This window comes from Scomber scombrus, chromosome 1, assembly GCF_963691925.1.
Source record: "Scomber scombrus chromosome 1, fScoSco1.1, whole genome shotgun sequence".
Classification (NCBI taxonomy): domain Eukaryota; kingdom Metazoa; phylum Chordata; class Actinopteri; order Scombriformes; family Scombridae; genus Scomber; species Scomber scombrus.
The window spans coordinates 37,493,005-37,504,142 of NC_084970.1; the positions used below are offsets into that span (position 1 = coordinate 37,493,005).

The window sequence follows — 11,138 nt, forward strand, 5'->3', positions numbered from 1 at the left end:
GGCTAAATGAGCCTGTTTTTTTTAGTTTTTTTTACAGATGACTAGTTTCATGTAACACTGTCTTTACGTAGTGACAGTCTTAGCAAATATGACAAAAAGTTACTTTTATAAGACTTACCAACTGCAGCTTTAAGTAACTAACTAAACATTAGAACAAAACAATGTCACATACACTCATTAGTCCTTAAAAATATTCTTCTTATATCACCGTGTCTGTAGTCGTCCACTGGAGGAGACAATGTCTTCTAATGATGGAGCATCCAGATTTTTCCTCCTATAAGTAATAAACTCATCAAGTATTTATCGGCCTTAGTCTGAATATTCTGTGTTACATTCACATGAACGTTGTCAGAGCATCGAACGGAATAATGGTTTGAAATAACGTCTCCAAGCATTTATGACAGTGTTGTTGTTGTTGTTGTTGTTGTTGTTGTTGTTGTTGTTGTTGTTGTTGTTGTTGTTGTTGTTGTTGTGCAGCTGTGTGTGAGTGACGGAGTGGAGGACCTGATGGAGGGAATGTCTCTGACGGTGGAGTCTGAGAAGTCTCTGTCGTCTCAGGAGCCGGACAGTCAGCACGCAGCCGGCCTCGCTGCCGACAGTCTGCAGGGTGAGAGAATAATAACAGCTGAGAGGCATGATGTCACTTCTAGAGCCCGGGAGGACGACACGAAGGTCAAAGATGATCTGAAGTTTAAAGTAACGAGCAGCTGATGTGTTTTCTGGGCTTCATGTTTAATAATGACAGTCAGACAGTCTCCTTCTCTTCATGTTTATAACTCTGCTGATGTTGAAGCGTCTCCGTCGTCTCTCAGATCAGGACGGTCGGCAGGACTCGGCGGCGGGTTCGGGTCTCCCTCAGACGCTGCAGCAGGAATTCTCTCTGGTCAACCTGCAGATCAGGAACGTCAACGTGGAGGTGAGACGTTTATTCATCAAGAAGAAGGGAAGAAACCAGATCACAAAAGATTAAAACATAAAGGATCTGATTTACTAAGATCACTAATAACAACAGGAGCAGACAGCAATGTTTAAATGAGGGTTTTGTGTCTTAATGGAGAGTTTGGACGAGCAGAAATGTGATCTGATGGAATTAGAGGTTAACAAACATATTGAGTTACAGCAGAAACAAATCTGTATGGGAGAGTATTAGTGACAAAGTTCAGTCCGTTCTCTGTGCCTCCGTTTCCTCGTCTCCATAGTAACAACAGGTTAATACCTGCCCTGCAAACTTATTATTCATAGACACAGTTACCGTGTCTATAAATTTACATTTTCTCCTCCCTGTACTATTACATTCATTACGGTAAACTACTAAATGGACAGTGTTATTATCTCATCGGCTGCTTTAGTAGATCAGCTGCACATTTTTTGCAGGTGATGTGAAGTTTGCACGTTTTTACACACACAGATCTTTAGTAAATCAGGCTCAAAGACTCTGAAGGAAACCAGAAATAATAAAATCTGTCACAATATTTGAGACTCACAACATGTAGGAACAAATCTCCTCAGGATGCCAACATGGTCACATTTTAACAGATGTCCCTGTTAATAATATGTTGAGTTTTCCTTCTATTATATCTATGGTTAAAATATTGTTTCTAATCATTTTCATTCAACGTGAAGAAGAAGCTGTTGAAGTTGAGACTAATAAACAACATAAAATGATGCTCTATCAAACACACTGAGGGTTTTTCTCTGCAGATGGACGCAGTGAATCGCAGCTGCGTGGTGTCGGCTCACTTCGGCGGCCATCAGGTTCACCTGGTGGTGAAGTTTCCCGCTCAGTACCCGAACAACGCCGCTCCCACCTTCCAGTTCGTCTCCCCGACAACCATCCCCTCCGCCATGAAGACCAAGATCCAGAAGGTACCGACGCTCCAGGGGCGCTCCTGAACGCACCACCACACTGTTTCATTGAACCAGCCGACTGACCTGTGTGTGTGTGTGTGTGTGTGTGTGTGTGTGTGTGTGTGTGTGTGTGTGTGTGTGTGTGTGTGTGTGTGTGTGTGTGTGTGTTTTCAGACTCTGACCGACACGTCGCTTCAGAAGGTGAAGAGGAACCAGAACTGTTTGGAGCCGTGCGTCAGACAGCTGGTTTCCTGTCTGGAGTCTGACATGGTGAGAACATCCTGAACTCTGAACTCAAAGCTTTACTTAACACACAAGAAACCAGCTGAAACTCAACTATAAAAGCTCCTCCTCAGCTTTACGGAGCTTTATAGTTTCAGCTCATTGTTTATCTGTCCGGCTGCATCAGGCCTGGTTCACTCAGCGCTCTCCACTACCTGCTCAGCACCAAACCTGACAAGCTGCTGTGTTAAGTCACAATTATCAGGTTGATTTCTGAAAGTTTCCAATTCCAACATATGAAAAGTGTTTTGTTGGAGTTTCTAAAGCAGTTTTTAACCATCTGAAGAACATTTCTGATGGTCCTTCACTGCTGAATCCTGCAGTTTTTACTGTGTTTGAACCTACAGAGAATTATCAGACTCTGCAGCTTCCTCTCAGCTTTACAGCTTTATAGTTGAGTTTCAGCTCATTGTTTATCTGTCTGGCTGCAACTTTACTGTTCTGGTTCACTCTCAGCTGCTCTCATAGCGTCGTTTACAGAGAAAAAGCCACTGTAACCTACCTGCTCAGCACCAAACAAACAGACACAGTTAGCTGTAGACTGTAGTCTGAAAAGTGAAGACAATATGAAAGTGACTTAAACCTGCATTCTCTCTAATGACCAGCAGGAGGCGACTTCATTTATTACCTCAGTAAACAGTTTCTGGACTCAATCTCTAGTTCCAAGTCTTCTTCAACACATGCATGATGTTCATTTAGTAAATTAAGGCTCCTTTTCGAGTCAAATAGACAATAAAGCAGCGAATGGTTTAAGGTGTGACTGCTCACTACGATGATGATGCATCAGGAGCTGCAGTTGGAACAAGCTTTGCACTCTCATCCAGATATGGTCACTTCTCATCACAGCTGGCTCCAAAAAAACCCAAGAGGCTTCAGAATGAGAGTCCATAAACCAACTAGTGACGTTATTTATCTACAGTCGATGCTGTAGACTAGCTGCTGAACATAGTGGAGCATTTAGATATTTCCCTCAGGAGTTGGTAGAGAGTAAAAACAGAGCTAACAGAGAGAATACTGGACTTTAGATTCAGCAGGTGGACTGAAACACAACTCCTAATGAATGATGATGTTGATCAGTAACTGCTGGATGTGGAAATAAGTTCAACAGTTCAACTTAAAGATGATGAGTCAGAGTTTGAGTGTTTTTGTCACCTCCGTCAGACGCAGGAGGACGGTCCGGCGTCCGGCCCTTTCGTCCTGTCCAATCCCGTCACTCCGGCCCTGCAGGCGTTCCCTCGAGTCAGCAACACGTACGGCTCCTATCAGGTGACGCTTCAGGATGTTTTACCTGCAGCTTTGTCTCCTCTCCGAGTGTTCAGGGGAATAATGTTTTTGTTGTACTTTTTTTTTTAGGACGCTAACATCCCGTTCCCTCGGACCTCCGGAGCTCGTTTCTGTGGCACCGGCTGTCTGGTTTACTTCACCCGACCAACCACAATGCACCGCTCTGTCCCGCCCACCGAGCCCACGCCCAGGTAACAGGAAGGGGTTAATAACGAGTCATTTATTAAACCAAAAACACATTTTATAATCTACTGAACATAATGAGTCAGACTGTCCTCCATAGATTATTTAATCTTATGGTCATTTATCAAATGTCAGGTTATAAATAATAAAGGCTGCAGCCTCCGTAACATCAGCCGTTTGGTTTGTAGACTCACGTTTTTGAAGCCTTGAGTTTGCATTTTTGACCGTCGCCATCTTGGATTTTTGGAGCCAGAAGCTTTTTTTTTTCTTTTCTTAAAGTTTTATTGAAACAAGCTAAAATATGAAAACTCAAGCTGCAACATCATTAATGACAAAAAACTATAAATAAATGAATAAGTGTGTTAATGACTTTTTTCCGTGTGTCTGTGTGTGTCTGCAGGTCCCTGTCGGCTCTGTCGGCCTATCACAGCGGAGTGTTGACTCCCATGAAGATGCGTTCAGAGTCTCAGAGCACGCTGCGGCTTTACAGCGGCAGCCCGACTCGCTCCGACAAAGACACCGTGTCCATCTCGTCCTTTTACTATAAAGAGCGGGTGAGACACACACACACACACACACACACACACACACACACACACACACACACACACACACACACACAGACGTTAAAGATATCAGTGTCATTTATGCATAAAGTTGTGGTGTGCTACGTCTGTGCTTTTGTCTTGAAGTGAAACAAACATCACTCATTAATTATACAGGTTCAGTAGACAAGAAAGCATCACTGTGTCCTTTATTATGGTGCATATTCCCAGTAAATACACCGAGCCGGTGAGTAGTTCAGGGGGCGTGGGAATGTGGAGCGCAACCAGTAAATACACAGAGCTGGTGAGTAGTTCAGGGGGCTCGGGAATGTGGAGTGCTACAAGTAAATACACTGAGATGGTGAGTAGTTCAGGGGGCCTGGGAAAGTGGAGCGCTACTAGTAAATACAGATTTTGGGCGAACAGGCAGATTGAACTTTACCTTCCTGACAGATTTGTTTCTACCTTTTTTTTTTACCTCTTATTGTTGTTCTGGCCAATCGCCTGTCCCCATGCTGCTGTGGGCCACTCCTCCTTCCTATTCTCCTCCAATCAGAAGCTCCCAATCTCTGCCTCGCGCCGCTGGTCTGTCCAAACCCTCCATGATTGGCCGGTATTGAGCTCTCTCCCCTCCTCCACCGCCCCCCTCCATTTATCACCTCCATCCTCCTCCTCCCACCTTCCTCTCCGTCGCTCCTCCTCTTCCTCTCTCTGGTTTTTTTTCTTCTTCGCAGCGTTTTTTGGGATTTTAACCGTTTCTGTTGCTCTTCTCTGATTGGCTGCAGCCCATAACTAACAGAGACGGAGATCCCCCATCGAGTTTGATTACGTGTTCTGAATTTAAATAAGCGTCACTGATCGTGTTTTAATACCAACACAACATCATTATTATTCTGTTCATTATTGCACATAAAATATTAATAATAAATCTTTACTTATATTATTTATTCAGCATGTTTCATACAAAAAGAGGCAATAAAATGTGCTTTAAATAAGTAAATAAAATGATGAAATTAATTAATAAGAGATAACAAATTTGATTTCCTTCTGTCTCCATGACAACCGGCGGGCTCCCAACAAATCAGATTTTCACTTTGACATTTCTGATCGGAGCATCGTTAGCATCAGAACACGTAATTAAAGTTGATTAATTCAGTTATTAAACTAATAAATAAATAACCCGTCCTGACTGTCCGCTCTCCAACATTAACCTGTAACATCTCAGGTGAGTTTCTGTGATCTCAGAGCAGAATTCACTGCGTTTTATTTCATTTTATTTTTGATGTAATTTGGCTGCTCAGGTTAAATATGAGTTTATTAATAAGCTGAAAATGAAGCGTGTGTTCACACTGCGAGCAGATTTAATTTAAACCTCCGTCGCCTCGTTTCTAAACCTGCGAGCTGCAGTTTAATAAGATGATTTAAAGTTTGAACAGTGATGAAACAAACCAGTAAAAACAGCTTTAGTCACTTCAGCTGAAATCTCTTTTCGTCCCTTAAACAGACCGATAGATCTTTCAGCTCCACTCAGCTCAATTTAAACATTTAGAGATATTTTGATTTTTATTGATCAGATTTGAATCAGATGTTCTGCAGATGTTCAGCCCTGAAGATCTCAGTGACCTCTGACCTTTGCTGTGGAGCCACAATCAGGACAAAACCAGAGAGTTTCTAACAGGAGGAGAACTCCCACTGTCTGAACTGTAGGGGGCGCTCATGAATGAATGGGGGTCTATGGAGCTGTAGCCCCAAAATGTGACTTTTATGGCGTAAAAACTTCTGCCAGTTTTCATTAAGTTTTCAGTAAAAGTGTCTGAGACAATAGAAACAGTTCTGGAAGTATTTGTGGAGCCACTTTATGTCACTTCAAACCACTATACACCACTTCACGCAACTATACACCATTTCACACCATTATATGCCACTAAACACGACTTCACGCCACTATATTACGCCACTTAGTATTTTTCATTGCAGTTCTGATATATAATCGATATTATATTTGATATATTTGCAAAAACTAAAATAAACTTTGGGCTTTTTTGTCTAGAATTAGGTGTAAATAATTATTTTAGCCATTTAGCTCCATTCACTCCCGTTCATTGAGGACGACCTCAGAGAAACTTTAGTCCAGATCTTTACAGTTTCTACGTACTTATAATTTATTCAAACTTCTGTCTGAAGACTCCTGACAGAAAAGGAGGGATTTTATTTTACAGACGTATCTGAAACTTGAGCGTCTCGCAGTGTGAACACTTCCTGTCAGTAATTCATGTCATCCAGACCACTTTTAATCAGGTGGTTCTTGTCTCCTGTGCGCCTGCTGTCTCCCTCCTCCCGTCTGTCTGTCCCTCCTGCAGAAATCCCGCCGCTTTAAGACGAAGCGAGAGACCGACTACGGCAACCGTCCAATCAAACTGGCCGGCAAAGTCATCATCCAGGGGATTTCCTGTCTGCTGCCGGTCCACAAGAGTCTGGGAGAGAGCTACATGTGAGACACTAACTCATCAAACACAAAGAAATCTGTCAGTTAGTTTTGGTTTTATTTGTCCAGGTTTGGAGAAGAATGAAACTTCTGGAGCTGACGACATATTTGTGTATTTTTCTGTCAGTTTGAACATGAACGACATCCAGGAAACGTGTCAGAAGAACGCAGCGGCGGCGCTTTCAGTCGGACGCAGAGACGTGGCGAAGGTAACGACTCCAAATCTAAATATAAAGCTCGTCATGTTTCTTAAAGGAGACATTTTCTGATATTTACAATGTTAAATATTTAATATGGTCAAAACTCCAAAACATTAGACTCAATGTCGGTTCGTGTGTGTGTGTGTGTGTGTGTGTGTGTGTATGTGTGTGTACATGTGTGTGTAGGTTTGGGCCCTGGCGTCTGCAGCCACCAGTCAGGACCTGAGTCCAGATTCAGACCCGGACACAGAGACTCCGTGGGCCAGACACCCATTTGGTCGCCACCTGCTGGAGACTCTGTGAGTGTCCTGCTGTTCTGTGTGTGACCAGCAGGGGGAGCTGTGTGTTTATTCTGATGGATGTGTGACTCACACTGTTAAATGTGTTAAATGTGAGATCGTGGTGTTTGTGTCTCAGTCTGGATCACTACAGTCAGATGAGTGACGTTCAGACGCTGGCGATGCTGTGCAGCGTGTTCAGAGCTCAGGCTCCGCCTCCAGACTGTTACTCTCTGTACGGACACCATCAGTCACGCTTCCCCCCCCACCACTCCAGATACGTAAGTCCTGACACCTCCACCTTTACTGTTCTCTACTTCTGAATCTCACTGCCTCCCTCATCTCTGTTCAGCAGATTGAATCCTGAACAGGCTACAGAGCACACTGTGGGTCTGGTTGTGAATCGTTGATCTGAACTTTAGAGAAGAAGAAGTTTCAAATCCAAGCCGACAGAAATGAGCAAATTTTGAGCATAAAGTTTCTTTTACATAGAAAACATCTGCAAACAAAGATCTGTGTGTTTACTGACCAGAGTGAAGTTTAAAGATGTTTGAATCATCCGTGTTGGCGCCGGCAGGACGTTACAGTTGTGTAATGTAACTTGGTGTGTGTGTGTTCTTCTACCCTGGTGGGGACAACCTGACATATAACTAACCCTGTGGGGACCGACTCCTGGTCCCCATCGGGCATGAGCATTGGAATCAACAACAAAACAACCTCCTGATATGCCTGGTGCAGTTTTTGTGAAGAAGAAAAAAAAAAAAAAAGGTCCCCACAAAGCTGGTTTTCCTGACTTTTTGTGAACCCCAGAGGTCACACACGGTACTGCAGTGTGTGAATTTCCTTAGCATATTAGCTTCTTATTAGCATATTAGCTTAGCAAATAGTCCCCTGGCATTCTGGATTATTAGATGCAGTGTTAATGGTTAAGGTTAGGGTTTCAATCCGACATTTGTTCGAATACTTGTCATTAATTGTGCTGTGGCTGACAGTGATGGTAATTGTATATACTAATAAACGTTAGCATTATGGGTCCCCACAAGGGGGGCAAAATGCAGGTTTAAAAATTAAGTGAGAGTTATTGATATTTCAAGTCGTTTAAAAAAAAAAAAAAGAAAGATGAATTTAGCTTTAAAATTATGTCTCTAGACCCTTTTAGAAAGGTTGGAACCAAGTCAGGGTCCCCACAGGGTAATAAAAACAGGTATGTGTGTGTGTGTGTGTGTGTTTTCAGCCCAGCTACTCCAGCTCCGTCACCTCAGGTTCCTGCTCCAGCACCTCAGACTCCATCACTACGACCACCTGGAACCCCGGTGAGACTCCACAGCGCCACACGCAGGCCGGCCGCAGTATTACCGTCAGATCACCGCTCAGGTCGCTCACATCTCTTCTTCTTCTTTATTTGAACAGGTCGAGAGTCCGAGCACGCACCCCCCTGGGGCGAATCCTCTCCTGACGACTATCGCTACGGTAACCAGGGTTACACAGACCCGCGGGAACGAGAGCGGGAGCAGCACGACATGAACAAGAGGTGACGTAGCTTTAAAGAGGACGATGAGGTCATGATCAGAGCTGTGATGTCACACTGATGTCACTTCCTGTCTCCCCTCCCCCCCCCTCCTACAGGCTGCTGGACCCCGCCAACACGCTGCAGTTTGACGACTTTAAGAAATGCTACGGAGAGATTTTACACCGCTGGGGTCTGAGAGAGAAACGAGCCGACGTCCTCAAGTTCGCTTCCTGTCCGCCTGAACCGCACAAAGGCATCGGTACGTTACCCGAAGGTTGTTCTAACGTTTAAAGAACAACTCTGAGCGTTTACTGCTGTACAAATAGTTTAATTATATTTTTATACTTTACTTATTATCATTTAATTTTATGCATCTTACACATTTAATATAAACTACATAGTGATAAGTCATGTGATTAGGTGATACAACATAATTAATTAAAGTAAATCGACGATATTTACAATACAGATTTAAATTGTAAAAGTCATTTTAAATAAAAGTTATTATTATTATTAAAGTCTGCTCTTCCTGTTCTTCTGTTATTATGGAGCCAATTTCCACCAGGTAACAAAGAATGTTATGTATATTCTCACTATTTGATTAATTTCCAATTCATTGTTAATCAATTCATTGTTTTGAGTGATTTTTTTAGAACAAAAAGTCTAAATTTGCTGAATCCATCTTCTTAGATGTGAATATTTTCTGGTTTCTTTAGTCTGAGACAGTAAACTGAATATATCTGAGACATTTGAGGACGTGATGTTGCACATTCTTCACTTTCTGACATTTTATCGACTAAACAGAAGAAACAATCAACAGATTAATCAATAATGAAAATAATCTTTAGTTGCAGCTCTTGCTTTGAGTCAAGTCAAAATTATGAAAATATGATTTGATAATCATAATTTTGACAGATAGCTTCACAGTTTTCATATAAAAACAGAAAACATTTCTCGCTGCTGTCAGACGCTGAAACACGGCAGCAGATTTATTGTTAATTAATTAAAGTAAAAGATCAGTGAAGTGAACATGAGTCTCTCTTTTATTCCTGACTCTGTTCTGGAGAATATGGATTCTTTTTTAAAGGCAGAGAGTAGAGATGGATAAATGCACCTGTTTCCTCTCCTGATCTCTTCTTCTGTGTTCTTCCTCTGCAGAGTTCGGCGTGTACTGCTGTCACTGTCGCAGTCAGGCTCGGGGGACGCAGTGCGCCGTCTGTAAGCGTCTCACCTTCCAGTGCGCCATCTGTCACGTTGCCGTTCGAGGCTCCTCCAACTTCTGCCTGAGCTGCGGTCACGGAGGACACACCAGTCACATGATGGACTGGTTCCGCCGCCAGGACGAGTGTCCGGCCGGCTGCGGCTGCCACTGTCTGCTGCAGAGCACCTTCTGATGCTCTCAGCCTGCGGGAGCGTCGCCACGGAGACGTTAGTCCGTCCAACACGACATCAACTCACAGACTGACGGACGGAAATCTACTCTGGATAAAATCACCGTCTCCAGAGGATCAAACATTAACTCTGGTGTCACTAATGAGACGTTAAATCTTAGAGAGCCAGCTGACGTCATGGAGAGAAAATAAAGTCATTTATGTGCAAAGATGAACAGAAAATACTGTTAAAATATCATATTTAAAGAGTAATTTAATGACACACTCCTAAACCACTGGAGGTCAACAAAAACAAGCTTTTTAAGAAGTGTTAAATTACTCTTTAATATGTTTAATTAGATATTACGTGACCCAGGAGGATAACAGGCAGTAACTCCTTTAAATGAGGCCTGTTGATCATTTCCAGAAGTTAAGGCTAAAAAGGTCAAACGTAGAATTGGGTGATTATTTATACTTTATGATTCATAAACAGTCAAACTAGACCAGGTCAGCTTTCCATGCATCTCCATCCAAATAATAAATAAACTCTGCTTTAAACCCAGCAGCACTGTTTGAGTTTGAAGGGAAAAGAACAAATAACGACTGAAACAACAATATTAATATGAAGGAATTAATTAATAATCTTCAGACCTCAGAACTGAAACACAGCTGCTAACTATCTGATCTCAATGAGTTGCTTAAGATCTTTAACACATTTTAAAACCTAACAGAATATTTTCTATTAACTTTCCAACATAAATAAATCATCTTAGAGCTTAATGTCTCGATTAAAGCTCAGAAATTACTTCTTTTTTTCTCCGTCACAGCTGCAACGCTCCAGATTATCAGATGATTGTAATGAAACAGGATGAAAACCAGCACAGGAGTCATGTGGTATCTGATCGTTAGAGGCAGGACAGGTTTAGCCCCGCCCCCCCATATCACCTGTCAATCATCTTACAGTGCCAAGGTTCAGGTTCAGGTCTCTGCTCTTTATTTCACTTTAAGGCTCACAGCTGATCATGTTCTCAGATCTCAGCGTCTGACTTTAAACTGTCTGAATATTTTCTGTGTGTAGAAAATAAAGACAAACTGTACTTTCTGTAAAATATTAATAATAAAAGACTGTTTGACTTGATATGAATCGTCTGCT

The 11,138-nt window shown here is 42.4% G+C and overlaps 1 protein-coding gene across 2 annotated transcripts in view; it reads left to right on the forward strand.

The window, feature by feature from the left end:
• wdr59 (WD repeat domain 59) overlaps nucleotides 1–11,123 on the forward strand; it is a 20,516-nt gene extending 9,393 nt beyond the window's left edge. Inside the window, exons 12-27 of one of the 2 annotated variants that reach the window (XM_062417893.1) lie at nucleotides 478–607; nucleotides 813–916; nucleotides 1,702–1,866; nucleotides 2,023–2,118; nucleotides 3,292–3,396; nucleotides 3,484–3,605; nucleotides 3,998–4,151; nucleotides 4,699–4,755; nucleotides 6,503–6,633; nucleotides 6,755–6,836; nucleotides 7,014–7,126; nucleotides 7,245–7,386; nucleotides 8,340–8,418; nucleotides 8,516–8,636; nucleotides 8,732–8,874; nucleotides 9,774–11,123. In XM_062417893.1, coding sequence (XP_062273877.1) covers nucleotides 478–607; nucleotides 813–916; nucleotides 1,702–1,866; nucleotides 2,023–2,118; nucleotides 3,292–3,396; nucleotides 3,484–3,605; nucleotides 3,998–4,151; nucleotides 4,699–4,755; nucleotides 6,503–6,633; nucleotides 6,755–6,836; nucleotides 7,014–7,126; nucleotides 7,245–7,386; nucleotides 8,340–8,418; nucleotides 8,516–8,636; nucleotides 8,732–8,874; nucleotides 9,774–10,009 — 1,980 coding nt within the window. In that variant the 3' untranslated portion in view covers nucleotides 10,010–11,123. The remainder of the gene's footprint in view (nucleotides 1–477; nucleotides 608–812; nucleotides 917–1,701; nucleotides 1,867–2,022; nucleotides 2,119–3,291; nucleotides 3,397–3,483; nucleotides 3,606–3,997; nucleotides 4,152–4,698; nucleotides 4,756–6,502; nucleotides 6,634–6,754; nucleotides 6,837–7,013; nucleotides 7,127–7,244; nucleotides 7,387–8,339; nucleotides 8,419–8,515; nucleotides 8,637–8,731; nucleotides 8,875–9,773) is intronic. The other variant, XM_062417963.1, reaches the window with a different exon arrangement.
• The last annotated feature ends 15 nt before the right edge of the window (nucleotides 11,124–11,138 follow it).